This window comes from Lutjanus erythropterus, chromosome 13 (genome assembly GCF_056507025.1).
Source record: "Lutjanus erythropterus isolate fLutEry1 chromosome 13, fLutEry1.hap2, whole genome shotgun sequence".
Taxonomy (NCBI): domain Eukaryota; kingdom Metazoa; phylum Chordata; class Actinopteri; order Lutjaniformes; family Lutjanidae; genus Lutjanus; species Lutjanus erythropterus.
The window spans coordinates 11894462-11919779 of record NC_139329.1 but is presented as its reverse complement, the minus strand read 5'-3'; the positions used below and the strand labels follow the sequence as shown (position 1 = coordinate 11919779).

The 25318-nt window shown below is 37.5% G+C and overlaps 2 protein-coding genes and 1 pseudogene across 4 annotated transcripts in view; all 3 read left to right on the top strand.

The window, feature by feature from the left end:
- The first annotated feature begins 1771 nt into the window (after positions 1-1771).
- Positions 1772-11346, top strand: LOC146316222 (diacylglycerol O-acyltransferase 1-like). The gene is made up of 17 exons (XM_084734248.1): positions 1772-1910; positions 3167-3254; positions 3394-3434; positions 4253-4338; positions 4610-4662; positions 4829-4934; positions 5385-5489; positions 5587-5646; positions 5729-5832; positions 6130-6168; positions 8065-8106; positions 8203-8247; positions 8535-8644; positions 8730-8795; positions 8920-9007; positions 9371-9433; positions 10453-11346. The coding sequence occupies exons 1-17, from the start codon at positions 1777-1779 to the stop codon at positions 10663-10665; spliced, it is 1443 nt and encodes a 480-aa protein (XP_084590374.1). The 5' UTR covers positions 1772-1776; the 3' UTR covers positions 10666-11346.
- Positions 11347-12479: 1133 nt separating this feature from the next.
- Positions 12480-18262, top strand: LOC146316221 (uncharacterized; annotated as a pseudogene).
- Positions 17417-25318, top strand: part of wwp2 (WW domain containing E3 ubiquitin protein ligase 2) — a 56301-nt gene continuing 48399 nt past the window's right edge. For 2 of the 3 annotated variants that reach the window (XM_084735132.1, XM_084735130.1), the window contains exons 1-3: positions 17417-17488; positions 18750-18834; positions 24947-25103. In XM_084735132.1, coding sequence (XP_084591258.1) covers positions 18762-18834; positions 24947-25103 — 230 coding nt within the window. In that variant the 5' untranslated portion in view covers positions 17417-17488; positions 18750-18761. Of the gene's footprint in view, positions 17489-18043; positions 18228-18749; positions 18835-24946; positions 25104-25318 lie in introns of those variants that run through there. The other variant, XM_084735131.1, reaches the window with a different exon arrangement.

The following is a 25318-nucleotide window of genomic DNA, read 5'->3' as shown; positions in this document are numbered from 1 at the left end:
ATCCACAGCGGTGGGTTGTCCATATGGCTTATTACATCGGCTATAGAGCCAATATAAACAATTTTTGGTAGTCTGGTATTCTTCTGCAGTAACGGATATGTCATGTATTCGGCCATTTCTTTTGCATTATTTCACTAAAAGCATGATGAAACGAAGATAACGATGAAATAAATGTAAAAAATATACTTCACAAGACCAAGATTAAAATAAAAAATACTACTACTACTACTACTGATAATAATAATAATAATAATAATAATAATTATTATTATTATTATTATTGTTGTTGTTGTTGTCGTTATATTATTATTATTATAACAACAATAATAATATAGTCCTTATCTCTAACGAATTTATTTTGGCGTTGTACGAGGAGGAGGAGGAGGCTTTTATTTTGAATGCTATAAGAAGAAGCGACTTTGTTTTTTGTTTTTTTGTTTTTTTTTATTCCAGTGGGCTTCAAGTGCGACAATGACCATATCATATTCCCAGATGAAATCAGGGGTCAAAATAGCTGAAATGCACCCGGACGGTAGGATAATGAGCTGTGGTTGTTGTGGGATGTAGATTTCATCTGGCTCGACCTCCCAGAGAAGATGTGTTTCTGCGGGGGATGACAAGGTAAACCATTTTCAGTCGTTAGAAGGTCATACCGAGCTGTATTCAGATATATTGCAATTTAAAGTTTAATGCAGTAGCAGCAAATATAATCTGAAATAGTAAAATCACATTATATATATGTTGAATTAGTTGGAGCCGTTATTGAATTCGGCATATATGTATTCTACCAAATAGCAAGAAAAATCAATAAAAATCTAACTTTTATCCTAGTGATGTTGCAAAATACCACCCACCTTAGCGAGGAAGAAGGTCGCCGTTGTAACTTACAGCAAAATTAGATTGTGGTTTTAAATTATATTTATTGCATATAATTTGAAAGTATATGTGCCGAATTTACCCAATAGGACTTGGCGCTCAGGTAAAGCCTGAAATCATGTGTTATGAAATGTGCATCTCTGTAGATTAGCGAGACAATGTTAAACTGGTAATTTCCTAAAACAAATCGGTTAGAATTTTTCAGGACAGCAGGTTGCCTACTATGAAGATGCAACTTGCAAGTAAATGATGCTGGATGCAGCTTTAAGTCCCAGACACCACTCAGTCACTGTTTAAAAATGATCAAGTTTATATAACACATACAATATGAAAAATGCCAGGAAATATTATCATAATAAATATAACCCCCCCAGCTCCCTGTATGCGGATAAGGCATATACTCAGATCACTGGGTTTAATCAAAAGCCAAATAAATATTAGTATTGTTTGATTGAGACAACAATTTGATGATGTTTATCCATATGCATGATTATATACAGTAAAACTTTGGCCCATTGCCCTAAAAGCATCATCATGGGAATTTCTACAGGTTAGAATAGGATGCATTGATTGTAAAAATTTCAATTTTTTGACAGTTTTCTGACTATTTGTTGTTTTCTCTTACCAAGTTTGACTATACCCTGCCATGGCACCAGATATTTGGGAATAGAAACTGTGCCCAGGGTAGAGGGAAAGAAACCAAACATTAAAATGCTGCAATTTTTGTTTACTCTCAGATAAAGCAGGTATTACCTAAATATTTTGTCTTTATCATCTGGTAAGACATTGATTATGATGTGATATATCAGAGCAAAGTATATGATAAACCCATTTCTCTTTTTTTTAAGTGAACTGAAGCATCTCTGAACTGACCCCAGTAGACAAACAGAGATTGCTGCGATGAGGAAGAGGTTCTCCTCTGTTTGCTCCTCTTCCTCCGCTGAAGAAGACAATGCAAACCTTTATGACAGTCTTCCCATTTCTGCCACTAATCCACCAAGTGAACAAGAACATCCCTACGCATCTCTGCTCTGGTAAGCTTTCTCCGCTGCCTCCATCATCTTTTTACAGCTGTCAACTGACAAATGCAAGATTTCAGTATTCAAAGTAAGAATAGGTTGGGCCCAGAGAAGTCAGTGGTGTTTCTGGATATTGTTGATATATGTCTTTCTCTCTGGATGGTAGAATCTTAACTTGTATTTGTAGGAGACCATGTAGTGTCCTTTATACAATTATGTGGGTTTTTACTGTATTGCCACAGGCATTCAGTATTGGTTTTTAGCATTTCACAGTATTCTCCACATTCTCTGAATCTTTTAATGATGTTAATTTTTTTTTTTTTTTTTTGAGTATTCTGCGACTTTCCGGCCTTATGTTGCTCCTGTTCCAACCCTTTTGAAACATGTCGCAGACATCAAATTTAGAATGAGCTTAAATATAAAAAGACAATGAAGTTTATCAGTTTGAACAATAAATAACTTGTTTTTGTACATTATTCGATTGAATAGAATTCAAAAAGTATTTGCAGATAATTGCTTTTTATTTTTATTTATGTTTTGTGGCATTTATTAGATTAGTGCTGCAGAGTTTAGAGATGAGATCCATTCCTATACCCGGCCCCCCACCCCAAAATATATTGAGGTCTTATAGTATTAAGACCTATTATTAAGTATTATAACTACTTAAGAATTATAACCACTTTGATACATCATTAACCATGCTGTAAATCACAATACTATCAGCTCACAGGATATGTTTGTCATGCATGCTCACTCGTGTGTGTCCTGCTGTATAGGGTATCTGTCTTTTTTGCTTTTTCCGAATGATTAACATACTATAAGACATCAGGACTCACTGAAGCTGAGGTAATGAGTAAAAACCAAGATTGTCCAATTCTGTCTGAAACCTATGATCACTGCAGCATTGTTACATCCTGTCCAGACTGTGTTTGTTCTTGTTCTCCGGGGAACTCCAGTGAATGTGCAAAGCTGTCATGTTCTTGGAGTTGACCAAGACGACACTTCAGAGATAATAGGAGAAGGAGGGGTGGAGGATTTTTGCAACTCTGAATGTGAGAATATGTTGGTAACATCAGTATAGACACCAACACTGAGCACAGTACCTGCTACAGGTAATAGGCTGACATCCACACATCCATCTACAGAAGGAATATCTGATCAATGATGATTAAAGGTGCAGTCACAACAGAATTGGTGGGGTGACAATTGCTCAAGCAGTATTGAAAAACACACCTCACATGTTGACGACTAAAACAAGTCTCTTTGTCCAGCTGTCATCGTGTCCAGGACTCTTTGCTGAGCTCCAACAGCAGCTTCACCAGATACAGAGGCATCCTCAACTGGATCATTATTCTCCTGGTCAGTTTTCTCATTTCTCCCTTTTGACTTGATAGATATGTGTCACTTTCTCCTGATTTATAAAGCACTTAAATTGATTTATTGATTGATTTAACTAATTTATGACTTACCTGTGTATGTGTGTAATTCTGATTTTCAGGCTCTGACTCATGCTCACTTGTTCTTGGAGAATTTCATACAGTGAGTATAAATACATACACATTCAACCCATTAATCACTGTACATTTTCAAGCCACACTGAATTTTGATTTCCAATACATTTCCACATCCTCATTTAACAAGTGTGCACATAGGCATGGCAGGAGTTTGCTGAAATCTTCAAATAGGGTTAGGTTATCTTGATTTACAGTGAAAAGGTCTTCTGGAAATTACGCGGACACAGACTAAAAAACAGCAATGAGCTGTTTACTTTATGGTTAAAATTAAAAGGTGCAGCCAATGTATTTTAGCCTTTCAGCCTTCAGACAGCAATGTTTGTCCCCAGAGGATGAATTCTAATTACAGGCCACTTTTCATCACCGGATCAGGACTTAAATGTGCCTAATACTTTGTTTTATGAATAAACTAATAACATCCCAGTCACCCTCGGTTGTACTTTGTGTTTAGTGCTAAGCAGCAAATGTTAGCATGCTAACTGGCTAAACTAAGATAGTGATTATAAACCAATACTGCACATGCTAAGCATCAGCATGTAAGCATTGTCATTTTGATTGTGTCATTTAGCATACTGATGTTAGCATTTAGGTTAGCACTTAGCTCAAAGCACTTCAGTGCTGAACCACAGTCTGACAGAGCCTCTTGCATCTAATTTTATCTTGAGAGTGAAAGTTCAGACTTTTCCTTTGAAACAGCGGCTTGAAAGAGTAGTTTGATTTCAACAAATCTTAGATCAGTGTCCACTTTATCAGCAGTTTGTTTACCATATCATGTGATCAAAAATCTTCCATATACATGATTTTTATAAGACTTTTGTCCTTTATTTTCCTTCTCTTAAACAGACATGGGTTTTTGATAGATGTCAAAAAGGTCTTGGAGCATCTCATTGAGGACAACTGTAACTGGCCGTCTGTCAACCTCATACTGGGTGAGAAAGTCTTTTAGATAGAACTACAGCAGAAATGCCAACAGCCACAGAAATAAAAATAAAATTACATTAGATCAGCTTTTAGTTAGTGATTCAGCCAGCCAACCAATGCAGAGTCAAGTGACATTTTTTTCTTCATAAATGCAGGAGTACTGCAAACAGATTTTGATGTTAGCTCTGGGTTGGGATTGGATTATAAACACAACACACTTGATGTCACACACAAGCTTAATGAGAATGTGAATTACCAAAATATCCGTATTTCTTCCAGCTGCGAACATTTTTGCCATTACAGCTTTGCTCCTTGAGAGGTCTCAGGAAAAGGTGAGACTGGTGCAGTTTGATCAAGGCTGTTCTGAATATGCATCAACAATATGTCACACCATATCAGGTTTTAGTAGTTAAAAAACAGATGTATTAGTATACTATCAAGTGATTTGTCAACTCAAAATAATCAAAAATGTAAACATTTCTGTTGCATTTCTCTCAGGGTATGTTGTCCCCCACCAACACTCATCATTTACATCTCACAAATCTGGGGTTTCTCCTGCTTTTTCCTGCTGCAGTCATTCTGCATGAGCCTACAATATCAACAGGTAACAACTATATACATGCATCATCATATTTACTGTACATATATGATGCAGTCACTGAAAATTAAATACAGGATGATGACTTTAATTTGACCAAAAGCTAATGGACTTGAGTTCAGTCAGATATTTGCATTTTCAGGAAATTATACAAAATATATGACAGTTTCATCATTCTGTCAAATGGAAATTTCTAGATGCACCATGTTACACTTACCTCGTAGTTCAGGCTGACACATTTGATACCTTAAAAGACGTTACTATTGTGGGTACATGTTAGAATACACTTCTGTATGTTAGATCAATGTTTGGAGTGAAACAATGTGTTTGTAATGATGGACGGTAAAGTTAAAAAAAGATAATGACCTTTCCAGTTGTTTCAAAACACAAACATAAATCAATTGTATTTTGTAGTGCATGTTGTGTAATTGTTGGGGTCTGTTGTTTGTCCGCCAGGTGGAGCGTTCTTCTCTCTCTGGTTCTACATTGCCCTGGGGATGAAGCTTTATTCATACCAGGAAACTAATCGCTGGTACCGACAGGCTCATTTAACTGCTGCAGGTGCTGTTCCAGCATGACAAGTTATACTGATTTGATTTCGAAACAAAAACAGAAACTAATCCAACAACTGCTGCTTTTTATATCTGTGTGTTTTCAGGGACTGACAATAACGTTTCTGTTGCCCAGAAAGCCCACAGTGAGCACCTTACGTTCAGAGGTGAAACTGCTTTTCATTCATTCTTGATTTCTTTGCATTAACTTACAGTATGATGACACATTTTGTCCTCCTTATTTTTCAGATCTGTATTATTTCCTCCTTGCCCCCACTCTGTGCTACCAGAGAGATTTCCCATGTACTCCTAAGATCCGCATCAATAAACTACTGCACAGGCTGCTGGAAATGGTGAGCAGATCACTGAGGGTGTGATGCACTTTTAAGCATTGAAATGGCACAAAATAAGAGCTCCTATTAGCTGCAGCAACGCAAGACACATAAGTTCCTTTTTTGAACCTTGTCTCCTTCCAAAATTTAAAAAAAATCCCATACTGCTTTATGGCGAGCATGAGACTAATAATTACAGCCGTCACAAATAGCTAAATGCCTAAATAAAAACAAATCAAACAACACACATTGTTGTTCTATTTTCTTTTGCATTTGAATATGCATAAGCTTATTAACTGTGTTATTTTCTACCTTTAGGTGATCATTATCCAGATCATGGTTGGCATTGTGCAGCAGGTACAACAGCTGGATAAAGTTCTTCCTGTACTGTACAATATGTTACTGTGTACTTATCTAGGAACTTAATAGTATAGTTTGATATATGTCATTGTTTAGTAGAATAGCAATGCTACCAGTGTACCACGTGTGTTCATAACATAACATAAAATGATATAAATAGCATAACATGTTATAAATCCCCCTCAGTTTTTCCTGTTTAATCCACTGCAACTTTTTGAAATGACAAAACTTAATTATCAAAACATTAGCTTGTGTTTCCTTACCCGTGACCTGGGGCTCACTGTCCTGCATGTTTTAGATGTTTCCCTGCTCCAACACACCTGATTCAAATGATGAGCTCGTTATCAAGCCTCTGCAGAAGTCTAATAACAACCCATTAATCCAAAGCAGGTGTGTCGAAGCAGGGAAACATCTACACGCAGGACCAGTGTTAGGAGATGAACATCCTGATAAGCACAGATAGAAAAAACTTCATTACTTTCCTATGTAGCTATTTTTATGTGAAGACCATCACATTAAATGTTTTATTACGTTGTAATGGGATCTGTGTTTTTTCTGTCCATTGCAGTTGCAGATACTTTACTCAGTTTTCATATAATATGGACAGAAAACCTAGAATTATGTTTTGGCTTTTCACACAGAATGATTAAAGAAACTACTCTGCTACACTGTGTGACAGAAGTAACATACAGAGGAGGTACACTTGGCTCTGCTATGGTGTCGTTTGATATACTGCACTGTGCTATATCAAGGGATAATGAGCTGTATGGTTATCAAAAAAAAAGAAAAAAACAAGGACTGATCTGTCATCCACACAGGTCATCATGTTTATTTCCAAATCCAGATTATCCAGATTTTGGGCCAATATATTCTTTATATAAAATTTCTGTGTTGGCACCATCTTTGTCATCCAATGCAATACATGTTTCTTTAATGCACCTTAAAAGTAAAGGAGGACAGTATAGCTTGTAGCTGCTTATAGTAGCTAAAATAAGAAGTCATCCAGCTAAAGGGGATTAATTAGGAACAGTCAGCTGCGTAGTTATCTGAACATATGCAAACCCTCCAGGGCACATATTCAATAGTAATGTCAATATCAGTTAATTTAAATGTCAACATTAGCAGTGTATTATACAATAGTATATCAGTATGATGGTTTAGTGTTATAATGTATTTTCTCTTTTGACTTGAAATGCTGTTTCCAATAATTTGACTGTTTTTAGCTGTGCTCAGGACAAAGCTGTAGAGATGGCAATATCAGTTTGTTGGTCGAACTGAATTATCCCAACAATTGTCAAATTGATTGCCATGCAATTTTGAACAGAAGTTCATGGTGCACATAGGATTGATCCTACAGACTCTGGTGATGCTCCTACGCTAAAGATTAGACACTTATGGTTCTCAGACGATGTATCATAATGACTCTGGTGATGTTCTGACTTTTCCTTCAGAGTTTTCCTGTCACTCATGATGAGTTGTAATAACTTTCATTCACTAATTTTCAATTTGTGCCATCATCTGGTCAAAATTACAGTTTGTCTAATACTTTAACTTTAATTAAATGCCTAAAAAACGAATGACATATCCATCAGTACTGTACTCAGTGCTACCGTGTTAATTAGTACAAATTAATCATGTAAGCATCCTAAACCGTAAGATGGTGAACATGGTAAACATATTACCCTCTAAATGCCTGCATGTTAACATTGTGAGCATGCCAACAATAGTATTTAGCACAGTTAGTAACATTAGTATTGAAGTACAGCCTCATAGAACCACTAACATGGCTGTATATGTTTTTGAGATTCTCCCTGATTGTATTAACTGTGTGATGTAAATTTACACTAAATGCTGTTACTGCACTTTGTGACTGGGTCTTTTTTTCTCTCTCAGTGGATTGAGCCAATCTTCCAGAGATCAGAAAACTCCTTCTCTGTAAGTGAAACATAATTCCTCCTGACTGTAGGAATAAACACAAATTCCACACCTGCAGATTTCACTTTCTGTTTTAATCTTCATTCTTTTACCCAGGGTATGGACATCACTATGAGAGTGGAGCACCTTGTGGGACTGGTGGTGAGTGATTTCTGAGCGAACATTTTCAATGTTACGAAACATCAGTCTGGATTTCCCAGAACTACGAAGCACTGAGCCAATAAAAGATGCCAGTGTATGATCATCTAAACAGGTGTCTGTGAAGAAAGCAGTCACAGATGGTGATGATGATCAGGATGGGTGGGGCATGTTTGGCCATGATAATTAGAGATAAAAGTGTGCACACAGTTGCAAATGACACAATAATAGTTCTAAGGATAGGAGAGATTGCTGTTAAATGGTATACTGATATTGCTGTTTCTTGTCAGGCACCGACCCATTTCCTCTGGCTCCTCTTCTTCTTCTTGAGTCACTCCTTCCTGAATTTTTCTGCAGAGCTGCTGTGCTTTGGTGATCGTCATTTTTATGGAGACTGGTGGTCAGTTGCGCAAAAACTGTTTATGCACATTGTGTTGATTGCACATTCAGCACTAGCTCATTATGGTTCATCATTTAATTTACAGGAACGCTACAAATTTGATCACTTTCTGGAAGAACTGGAATATCCCCTGTCAGAGGTGGTGTCACAGGTAATTTAGTCTAACAGAGATAAAACAAGCCTCAAATTTAGATGACCTGAATACGAAATAATTTCCCCAACACTTTGTTGTTAACTCTTATATGTCTTTGCTCCTTGTCTTCTCCTGTATGAAGACATGTATACACACAGCTGGTGGAAAAGAACGTGCCCCCATCACGAGCTGAGTTGCTGGTCTTTCTCATGTCAGCTGCTTTTTGTGAGGTACAGTCTGATACTGCATGAAGCAAATTTTACTCTTCATTGTGATTCATTTGTTTGGTTGCAGAGAACATAAGATGTTGCAAATCTGTAATGAATTGGGTTTTTAAGATGAGCATCAATATATTTTTGTACAGAATCTTGACAACCAAGACGTGGCAAACTAGCAAGAAACAAACGTGGTCGTTTTCATAAAACAAAACTCATATATTACTCACATTAATTAGATAGTGAGGTAGGTTTGCAGATCTTCAAAGAGAGACTGGATCTCTAGTGCAAAGTAAGAACTTTTCTCCTTGTGTGAAGATTAGAAGGTCCAAACAAATTAAATAATAACCTGCTGTGATGTTTTTGTGCTCTTTGCAGTGTATGATCGCTCTGCCCCTGCATAGCTGTCGTCTGTGGATCTTCCTCATGATGGTATTTGAGGTGAGAATTATCACACCAGTGCAGGCTGGTGATCATTTGCCTGGATGGGGATACAGGCACTGAGGGCTTCTGCTTACACAGCAATGTTGTTGTCTCACTTGGTGCACTAAGATCTGAGTCCAACTTCAGAGGACTTACATTCGCTAAACAGTTGAATCAGAAACTTTACCTGCTCAGCACCTGACGGACACTGCTCATGACAAACTGGTGAACACTGTGAACATACTACAGGGAGTTTTTAACTTGTTATGAAACAATCCCAGTTTAACACTCCTTGAAATCAGATGAAGCGATTTACAGCATGCAGACCAGGAGAGCCTATGTTTGCATTTTCCCAGGTAAAGTTTCAGTAGGTAGTGCATTAGCCAGTTAAGAAGTAACAGGGAGAGATTTTTTTCTTATGATAAACTTGTAGCCACTTTAAAGGTGATGATAAAGTATGTCAGTGTTTGTTCACAACTTGTTTCTTCTGCTCCCAGTGGCCACAAATCTGTTACAGGATATAATTTAAACATTTAAAATCAACATTAATGCCAAATGTATTGAGTACTTTTACTTCTAGGACAAAACAAGAAACTAATACATTGTAATTGTTAAAGTATATTAAGTGATTTATTGGTGCTTTGCAGATTAAACAATAAAAGCTTTTTTTTTTATTCTATCATGCTAAGAACACATCAAAAGTGGCGTGCAGAGCTGACCTCTCAGTTTTTCAGATCCAAAGTCGGCACTGATATTACTTGTAAAATGAACAGTAGAAACCGTGGAGGTAGGAAAGTGAATGCACTTAGACTGACAGGGATATTTATAGTATCTGGGAATATGTGCTCAATAGTGGGAGAAGTCTGTGGTGTCGTTTTTACCTTAGAGATATTATTTCATGATCATGACGAACATCTTAACCTGTGTATTCTCTGGCCCTCCACACTTAATATGTACTATTGGTTGAGCAAGAGGAGAAGCTATGTTTTATTAAATCTGTGTATTTCTTTAACTAACGCTGTCTCTTCTCCTTCTAGCTCCTGGTTGCAGTATTCCTAGGAAACCATTTCCAGGGAAACTATGGCAACGGTTTAGTGTGGCTGTGCCTGCTGCTTGGCCCTCCTCTAGCTGTGACCACCTACTTTCATGACCACTACATCAGCTTCCCTCACCATCATCATCCATCATTATCCTCACCACTGACATCAGACCGCAGTCTTCCCAGCACAGTCTTCCTGCAGCATCATTGATCAAGGAAAAGTCTCTGAAAGGTATAGGACTCTGATCCAAAGCTCAGTGAACACTGCACTTGTCTGTCCAAGGATTCGTTTTGATGTCTGGAAGTTAGTTAGTTATAATCCACATCTCTATCCAGTGCAGCAATATATAATGTACAGTTTATGTTGTTAAGACTAAATTGACCCACTCAATACTGGAAAAGAGTACTGACTTGCAAATTATACCACAGCACTTCCACATATGACAAATGTTTATGCAATAAATAACTTATTTTGTGCTTTTCAGTTCAAATTTTTTACATCCAGAGCTTGCTGAGTGTGACCGAATAATGAACTGCAAAATGTTGAGCCTGCAGCAATCTCAACCACTGACCATTCCTGTTATAAAGGCATGAGTCAGCGCGTAGAAGATAAGGTCGCTGGTTACTCTTTGCTCCATCAACATGTGGTTAAGGGGCCCTTGTTAATCTAAGTTTACCGTAAGTTTCATGGATACGGTCCAATCAGGAAACAGAGGGAATGGTTGTACCTCATGGTTCAATGAGTCCAAGTGTCGAATGATTTAAGTAAAGTTTGCACAAGCCTTAATGACAGTCAGAAACGCTCTGCCTTGTTCTCATACTTCCTCTGGCATATTTTTTTATAATGAATTCTCAAGGGGTACCACTGAAAGATGTGTACCATCCAATGTGAAAAAAAAAAGACTTCTCTTTTATTTTGTGTTTTAGTTAAGTCTCAGTTACAGAACACAACCTTTAATTCAAAGCGATTTTATTCTCATCCCATCGTCTGTGATGGTAAAGTGATGATCATTGCATGGTGCACAGTCTGTCAGTTCTCTTCTTATCACTGGAACAGCCGAACAGAAGGACCTTAGATTGTTTATATGACCATGGCCAGATAACCCTTGTGGGTATGTATGTGTGTGTCCTGTTGCTGTCAAGTACCCATCAAGTATAATACTTGTGCATTCACATGACAGCATAATCTGCATGCGGCCTTACAAACTAATGTTAAGACATTCATTCTTTTATCCCATCAAAAAAGATATGTAACTAAATATTTTTGGCACATCAGCGATATTGTCAAAACAGTACATTATGTGGCCTATAGGTAAAGAATACATGAGCAGGGTTGGATAAAGAACTGATACCTACATGACACATTAAGGAGCTGCCACAGAAACATGATCATGTTGAGACCACAGGTGGTGTCTGATCCTTATACTTTCAAAAAAAGGCTTGTTTCTTTAATTTTAATGCATTTTAATGCAAATTTGGGTTTTTTTTACTCATTGTGCACCACTTTCCCAACATCATTTCAGCCGAAATAGATTAAATAGTCATATGTAGAAAATATATGATTTTCTGTGTATCTTTCAGTGTTTATCATGCAAGAGAAATGTTAAAAACAAAAATGATGTAACACACATAACAAGACAAAAAAGGGACACTTGACCACAGAGAAAAGTTTCAATTAGCTTTGCACAGAAACAGCATGTAGAAATGTCCTGCAGAGGGCTATTTTTCACTTTTATACTTTGCGTACATTTCAGAGCCTGTACTTTTTCACTTTTACTTGAGTAAAGAAGTTGAATCAGTTCTTCTACTTTTGCAAGAGTCTTTTTTTTGTACAGAAGTATCTGTACTTCTACTTGAGTAAAGAATGTGTGTACTTTTGCCGCATCTGACAGAGACATAGAACTTCTACTATTTTACCAAAAGAGAGACCATAGATTTCATAAATGATGTCACTTTTCTCCTTGATGTCAAGTTTGGCCAAGTAGCTGCCTCAGTTTGATGAGCATTTTCATTGGGGTGTTCATGATGTCGACACGTGACTCTCTGGATCTGCTCATGAACACCGTAAATGTCGGGACAGTGACCATTCAGAAGTTTAAAAACTTTAGAGAAATCTTGATGAAGGATGCAAACTGTAAGTACCACGCCTCTATTAGATGTCTTTCATTTATTGAGTATGTATTATTCTTATTTGTCCTATTCATTTTAACTGCGGTCTGTAAACCAAATTCCCCCTTTCAAATAATCAGAGTACAACATTAGCATGTGTAAATGGTTGTGGTCAAATGATCTGTGCCTTGAGAGCAGACCAGCAGATCTGCCAAACCATCAGCTCAATTATCATTGTATTAAAGCACATTAACTGGTGGTGATGTCCTTTTCTATGCCCTGAGTGATGGTATACTGTGAACTATCAGTGGTGGAGGAAGTATTTAAATATTTTACTCAACTAAAACTAAGATACCATGATGGAAAAGTACTATGTTTATTTACTCCTTACACACTAATTTTTTTTATATTTCCCTTTACATTTAATATTCTGTTTACTATTTTTTTTTTTTATCTATGTTGCTGTAATGTTGTAGCAATTTTGGGCACAAGAATCTCCTTTTGGGTTAATAAAGCTCTATTCTATCTTATCTACCTTACCTGATCTGAGCTTAGTTTAGCGTAGCTTAGCTTAGCTAAGCTTAGTTTAGCTTATCATAAAAGTCCTGCTTCAAAAAGTTCATTCAGGTAAAAAGTGCAGAACAAAGAATAGGTAGAAGAATTTTGAGCTGTTAAAAATAAAAGACATCAGTGCAGAAAAAGGATCCTGTTAGTTTTATACAAGTATGTATAATGGTTATGTCCTTGAATTATTATTATTATAAATGCATTCACATGTAAGCATTTTAGTTTAGTTGATTGAGGTGGATGTCATGTTCATTTGCTTTTTTGGTACTTTGATCTATAACAATGCTTTATTTTACAAACTCATCACATGTTTTTTAAAATCCAAATGGTCAAAGTAACTATTAGTGTACAAATAGTGGAGTAAAAAGAGTAAGTGTTCCCTCTGAAATTTATTGGGCATCAAATGGAAATCTTAAATTTGTAAATAGCAGTAAATTTAAAAGTTATGTATTTGTTATATTCCTCAGTTATGAGCTATTCATCTTATGAAGCCCCCAGATTTATGTTAAATATCTTTCAAATCATGTTCACTGGCCTGGATAAGATTAAAAATGAGTTCAGTCAGAGGTTTGAGGTGCAGTAAACAGTCACAGTAGTGATATCTCAGTCGCAGCTGCCAGTCACACAGCAGAGACCTCCACCTCTAGACATCCAGTCTTCTGAGGCCTGTTTGATTGGCTTACCCTGATATTCTTATCCTAACCAATCACATTCCTTTGGTCAAGCCCAGCTAGGTCCAGAGAGGTCAAGTTGGACTAGAGCCAGAGACGTGGAGCTGGATTAGGTCCACTTTAGCTCTGCAGGGAGTACGTCTTGATAAGGCAGCTATTTGGCTGTTTACATCCAGCCTCCTGGTTTAGTTATAAAAGAGTGAGAAATAGTTTCTGTACAGAGGGTTTTTGGTGGATGAATGGGTTGAACACAGGACTCCCCCCAAGAGACAGGGGTTTGAGCCCTGTGTGAAACTAGAAGTCAGTGATCACTTTTCAGTTTTTAGAATTAATTGACTTGATTATTTTATTTTTGTTTTATTTTTTACTTTGTTCTACAATTTGCAGTTTTGAGTCACAGTTTGGTTATGTTTAGGCAACAAAAAAATGAGATTGCATTGATTTAGTTTTTCATTCAGCTCATTCAGTACCTTTGCTGGCTGCAGAGTGGTGTTTTATTTCAAGTCGAGGTTTGTCTTTTTGTGGCATCATTGTTGCATAGAAGTTTTCCCCACAGATAAGATGTAACAACTGTGGGGCAGTAACACCAAAACCTGTAAGTAAAGTACTTTTCACAGCACAGTCTGATTTGAGCTGTATTTACAGTGAAAAATCCTTCCATCACTGCTCTGCTAGTTGTTATTTCTGACTGCTCTGCACCTGGAAAACTGAAGAAAGTGCACTTTCCTAATTTTCTTTTTATTTATTTTTAAAAAAGAAAGAACATTGATATTTGATGTCCTGGGAATGAAACTCAACAATCAACAGCTTGGACAAATCCTATTGATTCTACAGTTAACTGCATATACAGGATACAGTCAAGAGGCTGACCTGTGATAACATCACCCCGAGGAAGGAAAATGCCAGGCTGACGCTGAAGGAGCTCAGCAGCAATGAAGCTCTCTAGGAGCTGACAGGCCTTAACAACTGGGGCAAGAAGGAGAGGGAAGAGATGGACACCTGGGTAAAGAAGATGGAGGACGACTTTCGAAAGGAAAAGAAAACCTGGCAGGACCTCAGCAGACACCACTAGGAAGAAATAGGTAGTTTTAGGAACAAGTGGTTGGTTCCTCAATCACACACCCACTGGTTAGAGGAAGAGGTGACAGAAACTAGGAGAGAGCTCCGTAAAGGCAGAAGACAAGTAGAGAGAGAATTCACCTCTCTTGGGTATAGTCTCTACATTCAAAGAGAGTAGACTACGGCCAGGCTTTCTGCCATGGAAGATCACTGGAGAGATGTGATCAGGGTCAGAGAGGAGATTGCTGGTCCATAACTGAGGGAACCTGGAGACAAATGGCAGAGGAGAGTGAGATACCTGGAGGAGGAAATAAGGGAGAAGAGAAACATTGTCTCCAGCTTGACTTGCAAAATGATCACTGTCATTAGGGATCACAGAAACACCATCACACTCTTCTGGAGGAAAAATGAGGTGGCGAAGATGTGTCTCCAAAAAGAACAAGAGTGGAGACAAAAGACCCCCAAACAGGAGGAGGAGATCAAATGTCTGATTATAGAGAGCAGTGAGGCCAGCTTCAGGTAGACTGTCTCTAGTGACTTTTTTTTTCTTTGAATGATGTTTAGATGTTGGCTTTTTTTCAATGACTTGTTGAATCCTGAGTTTTAGACTGCTTCAGATTTAGCTTTAGACAAAAAATAAAATTTGTACTTTTGTGTTTTCGGGGACTTCTCATTAAAAAGAAGAACCAAAAGTAGTGGTGGAAAAGATGTTTCAGGTTTAGGAGGATACAGCACAACACAGGTGGTACATCAGGTGAGAAGACTTCACTTCTCTCACCCCAACTTCTCTCATGTCCTCTCGTCTCCTACCACTTCCTTCTCCTCTGTCCTTGATGAATAAAATAAATCTGTACTCAGCTGTCCTCATTTGTCATTTGATGCTTTATTGCATACTGCTAAGAGAGTATTATGCAGCATGAAATAGACAAGAAATTCCAAGTAGAAAAAAACAACAGAAGTTTTATAGTTTTGGACTGATGCTCACACATGTAGTCTGGTACGAGTCTGCACGAGACTGGTAATTGTGGAATGCAAGCTCACTGAGAAACAGCAAAGACTCTGCAGAACAAAACTGAGAAATTGAGGAAAATCACCAAGAAGTTACACTGTACATAATAAGTGTGCATCATCCCTAAAAATACATTTTCTCCCTCAATTCCATTTTTCGCAGTGTTGTGATGAGTAGGATGATATTTACCACAGTGAAGGCATAATAAGGCAACATTAAATGGACTCTTGCAAAGACATTTACCCATATACGTCCTGAAAAATAAAATACAGAGAGATAGTGCCTGGGATTGAAGTGAGAGGTTGATTGTCAAATTATATCATCATTTTACATAATTTTATTTTATCTCTGAATGAAAGGCCACTTATTCTATCCTCCACCTCTCTTAAATCCTCCACATCCTTTGAGTGCCTCAAAGATCAGTCTTTGGACCATTATTATTCACAATTTATATGTCGCCATTAGGTCACATTTTAATAGGATCCATTTGATGTGTATATTTTTATGTGTCTGTTTCTCTCTTGATTCAAACAACACAGCACCATTGGTCAAAATACAGTCCTGTCTTACAGTTGTTAAAAACTAGCTTTCTCAAAACTTTTCTTCGGTTCATCTCAGATAAATCAGAAGCCATAATCATAGGTCCAGTGAGTATCTCTCATCTAATTTATGTTCTCTGTCTTGCTGTATCGAGAAAGTCAGTGGTCCAATCATGTTTTCTGCAACTTCAAACACATTCTACACATTGTGACCTGTTTTAGAAAAGTGCTATATAAATTAAGTTACATAATCTTCTCGACAGAGCTAATTAATGTTGCTCGGTGTCTGCTGATTATAGCACGGTAAAACATCTTTATCAGTGGATAATAGTAATAGTAATAGCAAGCTGTGCTTTCAGCTTGTTCAACTGCCCTCAAGTGGCCAAAAATAAAATAGAAAGTAAATTATTGCAGCTTTAAAGGTCCAGTGTTTACGATTTACAGGGATTTATTGGCAGAATACAGCAGAAAATGAATATTACATTCATAAGTTTGTTTTTTCATTAGTGTTTAATCATTATCATTCATTTGTGTTTGTTGTGTTTTGTTTTTGTTTTGTTTTTTCCTTAGAATTAACTTTTTACATCAACAGGGGGTGCAGGTCCTTTCAAGACCAACATAAGTTAATTTGCACTTGTAAGGGGAGAGTGAGACAAAGTCTTTGAAAGCTCCAAGCTCACTGCTGGACCAGTAAATCTTTCACACACTGGTCCTTTAAAGTAAAATTCTGGTAGACATTAAGCTGACATTTGGGATGAGTTCATCATTGCATTTTCTCTTTGGATTGAACTTTGGAGCTCATTTATATTGATCTAATAATACTGCTATTACCTTTGCTGTTTTTTCTATTCTATCTGCATGTAAAGTGAAGCTTCAACTTAATTTGTAATAAATGAGTGCTTTTTAGCAATAGAGGTATGATATGAAACATATTCCATTATACGCCTATATGTGTTTACCAATATTTATGACCCACAATGCTTTGTGCAATAGAAAAGACATACCCTCAGTCACGTGGTATTGTCACTGAGGCGGAAATGAAAGTTCACTAGCGACAGCAGCGGAGCACAGCTGAAAAAGGTACGAGATAGACTGCATTTAAGCCTAATTTGTTGGTGTTTCAATAGCTATAGCGTGTTCTGACTTAAACCACATAACTAACAATGCTGCTTTACTTGTTGTCAGGTTACCAGAACAGATTTTATCGATATGTCCTTTTAGAAACCCCCCTACGAAGCTGGCTGCTAATAGTTAGCTTCTCATAGGTCAGGTTAGACAGAATTGGTCACATCAGACCGGACGTGTGTTGACTTACCCTTCAAAACAAATGTAACAGACTCGGAACAGTGGTGGGGAAACGCGCATTGTGTTGTGTACAACATTGGAAAGAGTTGCGTAATGCGATTTTCTTTCAGTAAAAAAAACACCTCAAATTTTAGTGCGTGAATTCTCTCATTCATAAGACGTTATAACGCAACTGTTTGACAGTTGAGATTTAGTTTGGAAAAGCTGACCGGAAGTCAGTTGTGTCTGTGCTTGACTTGACAGTGATGCATAGAAATGCCTTGATCATCTTCCGTGTTTGTGTTTTGTGCGTAGCAGCCAAGGGTATTTAAATACGAGGACAATGAAATCTGCGTACAAGGGCCAATTAAATCTTCATTTGTTTATATTAAGTTTAGCCAGTATCCACTGAGTGACGGATTTAGCTAACTCTGCGTAGCCGGCCAGCTTGTTTCACAAGGTTGACGGAAGATGCTGTGCGCTTTTGTTGTGATTGCCTTGATCTGTGTGTCTGCAGTCCGGAGCCAGACCTCAGGTGGTCATTCGTTCAATACAGCACTTAATGGTTAGCCTTTATCAGACCCGGGTCACATCTGGTCATGCATCAGTGGGTTTTGTCTGGTCTCAGGTTCAGATGCCAACAGCAGTCACCTTGGTGCTGCAGCAAGTTACACTAATAACAGGATGAGGATCTGCTTAACGAACCAGTTTTAGGGTTAAGATCTTCTTTTGATATACAAAGTACAGATCAACACTAACAATAGCTTCAGACCAGACCTCAGTTTTACTGCGCATTGTCCTTGGATATGCAGCTCTCATTGCATTCAGTCCAGCAGGCTACATCTCTGACTTTGCCCAAGGTGATGGTGATGGGGTATGATGAAAGTCTTGGCACTCACTACATCTGATGGGAGGAACAAGAATCTGCCTTTATTAAATTTATTTGACCAGGCTGTTAGGTCTACCAATAGTATGTGGTTGATTTATGTAATTGTTGTTCTAATGTTGCAAGGAAGTGACAATATGTTATAATATTGTGTGTGTGGTTGTGTTTCAGAGCTGTGACGTCATGGCAGCTGCCAGCGTGAGCAGCAGACCTGGGGGTGCCCAGACCACCGAAAAGTCTCAGTTGATCTTGAAAGGTAATGATCTGTTTTTCGACTCACTGACTAACAAGGACACACTGACACAAAAAAAACGGCGTAGCATGTGCTTCCAAAATGAAGAAAAATCAGGAGATTTTCCCCTGCAGTGTTGCAAGCAAAAACATGAGCGTCATCTCAGAATTTTTTTCAAATGGAGTAAAAGCAGTCTGTTAGGTTTCTATCTGATGCTTCTTTTTCCTTATTGTGTGTGTGTGTGCACACGTTCATGGTGACTCTGTGCGTTTGGCAGAATGATGTCACCTGTTCTGTAAATCCATCATAACATCAAAGTATATGTATGACACACAAAACCTCTCTTTCTTAATTTTAGTTACGTCCCTTTTGAAAAATAATCTAGTCTTGACTGGTCAAAAAGCCATTTTTGGAACCTCTTTCCTCCTCCTTTTCCCACTGTTTAGACCCTGTTCAGACAGGATGTACAGCAGTTTCACAACATTTATCAAATCGGAAAGGCATTGGGGCAAATCGGATCGTATCTGATAAAGATGTGTTCGTGTATGCTGTATTTTGACTGCCAGTTATTCTTTTGCGACTTGTGGCAACAGATGTGTTGTGTTGTAAATACCACTGATCAATTTTTAATGCAGTACAGTAGATTTTTGGCCAGTTGTCACTTAATTTACACTCACAGTGTAAGATGACTGAGTTAAATTAACTGCTCAGATCAATTTTATTTTTTGTTGGATTGTTTTTTTTAGTGTTCCCTTTAGAGTCTAGTGATTAAATTATAATCTAGCTCATTGTGATGTTGTCATATTATCCACTCTAGGCCACTTTTGTGTAATTTAAAGGGTCCTATCATTATGCTGACCATTCATCTTTGTTCTTTTGTGGCCTCACTTAGCCTTCATTTTTGTAACACTTTCATTTATATAATTTCAAGTTTTACTTGTATTGAAACAACATTCTAAATTATAATACAGCCTAACGGCTCTGTGTGCAGCAGCTGAACGCCTTCATCACAGCTGCCATCTGCACAAACTGGGAGGCATAGAGCCACTGCAGGGGAGAGTGTGGATGACCAGGGGAGAAAGAGTGACACAAAGTTGAATGAGTATAATTTATGTATGAGAAATAAAAAAATCTAAAGTTTGCTGATGCAGTCATGCTAACCTTGATTTCACTAAAACTTCAACTCGAATAGTTTTTATCAGTTGTTTCTGGGATTATTGTTAATGATTGATAAGGTTAAAAAAAGTTTGGGTTTGTCATATGATTTCTCATGAATTTTCATTGACACAAATCAGACCACAAGTGATCCAAATAAACATAAAATACCATATTCGGTTAGTTTTTTTTTACGCTGTGTTTTTCCACTGATCAGAGTCACTTCAAATATGAGCAGAGGAAATGCTGAATTAAACCACTTTAGCCTGCAGTGTGAATGTATTGAACATGAATGTGGAGTGGTGATGAAAATCATCCATGTTGGTCTGGTAATTATTGCCTGTTGTAGTCTGTCCTTACACTTTACCATACAGTACGTTGACTTTTAATAGTATATTGTGCACTTAAAAAGTATTATGTCAGTGTGCATTCATTAGTAGTTTTTCACCAAAAGCAGACAACACTAGCAACCAGCTAGTGGTCATAGTGGAGTATTTAGCAGATGAAGGGTCAGATATTTTTCTCAGGAGATGAAGGAGACCAAAACAGAGATAAAGGAAGTGAATATTAGACTTACACTCATCAGGTGGACAGATCATGACTATGATAATGGTGTAACACTTTTTGGTAACATGTTCGCCATGTCAACTTAAAGGTTCTAATACATTGCTGCATTCGTAGTTTATTTCTCTCTTTATTTGTGGATGACCATGTTACACTATAATGTAAATATAATGTCATTCTGAGTGGAAAGGAGTCTGAGGCGGGTGCAGCATGTCCAGCTCACGCTAAAGCTCCTGCACCAGTGCTTGCCTTGTCTATCAGAGACACAGAGAGGGAGAGGCGGGGGGTGCGCCACACAGGGACCCACTGGAAGAAGAAGCAGCAGCAGCAGCTTCATTGAAATCTTAACGCAGACTGACAAAAGACAGGCAGTACAAGTGCCACCAAACAAATAGTCGAATGCTAATTTGATGTTCAAATACCATAGCAACGAATGAAGCTTAGAAGAACTGTATACCTTAGTACAGTGTTATCATGTCTAGAAATCATGGCCAAGTCTAAGAAAAAAACACTGTAAATTTAAATAATCTTTTTATGATGTAACATCACTCAAGTTAATGTATATTTAAAGCTACTCCAAGGAGTCTTTAAGTGGTTATGAAACATTCTCAATCTAACACTGATGCCTCCATATGACCTACCTAAGCAAACAGGCCACCCACGAGAAGACTGGATATTTCTATATAGTTCTTCATAATGCCTGGCACTGGGTCGGATTGTCCTTGAAATCAGATGAGATGAGCCTGTGTTTACATTTTCCCTGGCAGAGTTTCAGTGAGAAGTACATTAGCCAATTAAAATGAAACAGGAGATTTTTAAAGCCTTTTTTCCTATAAACAGACTAAAAAATACAATATGACCAAGGTCTTCACACCTTTCTTTTCTACACAACACCTTCCCTTATTTCCCTCAATCACTGTTCAGTCTCAACCCCTCAGTGTCAGTCAGTCTTGATAGTTTGAGCTCTGACTCACCTCCTCACGTACTTCTCTATTGATCTGCTCTCAACCGCTGTCTAACCTTTCTCCGCCTGTTCTTTCTCTCTCAGAACCTACTTTTGTTATTTCCATTTCTGGCACTCTTCCATCTCTCTGTGTCACTTCCTTCTTCTCTTCAGAGAACTGCATATGAGTCACTTTTTTTTGCCAGATGTTTATGAGCTCATAGATTGTCAGCCTGTGTCAGACAGTGCGGATCTGCTAATGTCTTGTCTGTGATAGGAAGGAGCACAGACGGAAGGCTTTTTCTCCGTCATCATTTATTCATCCACACTTGTCCTGATTGGATGCACCCTGAGAAATACTTCCAGGCTGTGTGGTCCTCAGTTTGCAATCCAGTAGTGATTCAGGACGAACAAATCGGCTCTCATATGACTGATACATGCTGTAACAAGATTCTCAGCAGGCCTACAAAAATTCAAAGCCACTAAGCCTGTCTAAGCCCAGCTGTAGACTTTTACCACTGTTGTAGTGCTTCCAATAATGCTGAGATTTGGTTAAATATCATGAAATTCAAAGAGGTGTATTCAGAAAGGGTTATAGAGTTTCATCAGTTCTCTGTAAGAAGCTGGAAAATATCGGGACAAATATAAACTTTTTTACACGAGTGTAACAGCACTTATACAACTTGTTTCAACCATTCATGACATGAAGTCATTGTCCAACCTGTGAGGAAACTGAATCACAGCATGAATAGACCATAAAGAAAAAGTCATTTTTAGGCTGTAGAAGCACTCTGGTGTAGGTCTCACCAGGCCTTCAGTATGATCACTTCCCTTCAGAGTTCACAAACTGCTTTTTGGTATTTTTTAATATTGAGGCTTTTTCCTTTAAAAAGATTTTCTGAGAGCCCAGTCTCATGAAAATGAATGAAAGCAATACAACGGATGTTTTTCTTTCTTCCACTAGAGGGTGATGTTTATATTTCTCTGTTTGCTCGCTCTACCACCAACACACAAACTCGGTCCCAATTCCACACAACAACCTGTCTTTAGTGTGTTCACATGGGATAATTGACACAATGAAGTATACTCAAAGCAGTCAGTATGTATACTAAAAAAAACCAAACTGTTGATTACAATACACAAAGGAAATGGACACACAGCTGGAAAAAATGAACGTAATTGTGAATGGTTGTGACATGGCTCCAGGAACACCTCAGAAAACAAGAACTTGTTAGAAAAAACATTATCTGTTAGGTTTGATTGGCGGTGGCATTTTAAAGTTGCAGAATGATTGATATTCAATATTAGTAGTATTCTATTATTAGCTGTCAGAATAAAACAATAACGTATGTAGAGGTCTTGTGTCCAAACTGCAAAAAAGGGTATACTATAATGATGCTGCCACAACCAAAAATCAGCTTCTTAAATTCTTACTAAAAACAGGTTACTTTTGGGTGGCATCCTCTCCATGAACTGTGAAGTTAAGGACTCAGCGAGACTGAAAAAATAACTTTCATCAGCAACACCTGAAGTACAAGCCTATTAGAAGCAGTGGCAAACATTTATACGATTAGGTATTTGAAAACATTTGAAAACATAGATGAATTTTAACATTATGTTATGAAGTGTACAGTTAATGATATAAAAAGTTCACCCTTGATCCTAGAGAACTTTGTGCTTTCACTTTACCTCTGGTGTATGAGGCTGTGATTACAGTAACTTATAATACATCACATAGACACCCGAGGTAGATTGTTTGCACAGGTATATCCAGAAAAATAACATTTGTTTTAATCTTTGCCGATTTCAAACTTTTTTTTTTTGACTCTGCTAGAATGGCCTGTTCCTAAATATTTTCAGTTGGTATGGTGGGAGATATGTAGGCCATGATTACAACTATCAATAAAACCATAACATGTTGTGTAAAAGTGGAAACTTACACACTTCCGTCAAAACAAAGTTATAAAACAAAGTTGTTCTTTTAGCCCAACCCTGTTTATTATCATTTATTTATTTATATTTCTATATTTATAGAAATGTTTATATATTATGTATTTATATCTATTATATTTATGTATTACATTTATAATCAATTATAATTTCTGTATTAATATCAATGAAATAGCAAAACTGGAACATTTAGACAGACGAGATCAATTTGTTTATACAGCTAATTTCTTTAGAAGTAAACTTAATGTATGCACACATGTAGGTATACGTACATGCAATGTATATTTTATTGTCTGTATGTGCAGATGCATTTATACGCTTGTATCTACGTGTATACCAAATTATGTTAAGGTATACATGGATATGCATGTTTGTATATAATCACTACACTAAGTACTTTTGTGTACATGCCAAATATAACATTAATTAATTAAGTAATTAAGTTTACTTATTTTAAAATTGTATCCATATATGTACACCCATCCACCCAAAGACAATAAGGAACCCATAAACACCACATACACAGTCAGACACACAAATACAGGTCAGAGGACTGAAAACATAAATGTTTTTGCTTCACTTTTGAAAGAGGATACAGTTTTGATAGATCTTAGTTTAGCAGTTTGTTCCGTACAGTCAGAAAAAGCATTTTCACCAGAATTTTGTTCTAGGTACGGTTAGATCACTGCCACCTAATAACCTGAGAGGTCTGACTGGACTATAGTCAATAAGCAGGTCAGAAGTGATTTAATTTGTTTTTCACTGTGAGCCAATTAAATAATCTAAGTACTGGAGTAAAATATTTTGGCTGCTGTGTCTGGGATGAGCTGGCTTGTGTTTCCTCTATAAGATACGCAAATTACAGGCCTTCTGTGGGCAGATGACCTAATTTTAGAGGCTCCATCTGACTGGTTGGCACAGAGGTGGACAGCATATTATTTAAAAGAAATTGTGGATGAGGTGTTGTTGATATGAAAGCTAAACCTTTGACCTTAAACACACATGAAATAGAAAACGTTTTCTTATTGTGGTTGGACTGTGGCCACAGTCACCCAGTGTGTATCCTAGTCCGGTGGTTTTAACCTGGGGTCCGAGGACCAACAGGGTTCCTTGAGTAGGTTGAAGGGGGTCTCCAGCAAGAGGATCAACAGAATATTGTAGCTTTTATCACATTTTTTTTTAAGTTGGAACAACAAGGGAAGGAATAGGATTGGTCGTTTTGAGTGGTTGTAATTTATAGTGAGCCTAGTTTGATCACTGACTCACACTATTATTTCCAAAACTAAAAATAAAAACAATACTAAGAGTCGATTCCTTCAGACAAAATCTTCTCAAATTGGAGGTCCATGGTCTCATGTGCATCTATTGTAGGGGAACCCCTGTCCTAGTCTATTCACTTCAATTCTACTCTCTTCCATGTGACACTGTTGTGAACTCTAGCTCTGTGCTTTTGTCATTCAATGTCCTTTCCTTTCTAACTGTTTTCCTTAATCTGTGTATGTGTGTGTGTGTGTGTGTGTTCAGTGGTTTCAGCAAAGCCTCAGTCTCCAAAGCTGCCAAACCGTCATTCTCGGCTCAGCTCCTTCGTCGAGGTGACTGCTGACGGCCTGACCAGTGAAACAAAAAAAACAGGCAAACGCAGTGGACATCTCGAGCTACAGTGGAATGAGGACCTCACCCTGTGAGAACACCATTACACACACACACACACACACACACACACACTTTCATACAATCATGTGATTTTATTTTTTCAAACAGTTGTGTAGAACTTAAAAATCCCTTGAATGCATCCTGCTTTACTGTGTGTGCTGATAGAAAATAAAGGAAAGATTTTCTAATACTAGAATATTCCACTCTGTTCTGTACCTTGACTGACATTTAATTTAAGTCGAG

What these genes read in the sequence shown, in the direction of transcription:
- LOC146316222 (XM_084734248.1), top strand. Translation starts at nt 1,777, where the DNA reads ATGAGGAAGAGGTTCTCCTCTGTTTGCTCCTCTTCCTCCGCTGAAGAA. An exon ending in TTGAGAGGTCTCAGGAAAAG is followed by an intron (nt 4,663 to 4,828) that starts GTGAGACTGGTG and finishes CATTTCTCTCAG; the next exon opens with GGTATGTTGTCCCCCACCAA. An exon ending in TGGTTGGCATTGTGCAGCAG is followed by an intron (nt 6,169 to 8,064) that starts GTACAACAGCTG and finishes TTTCTCTCTCAG; the next exon opens with TGGATTGAGCCAATCTTCCA.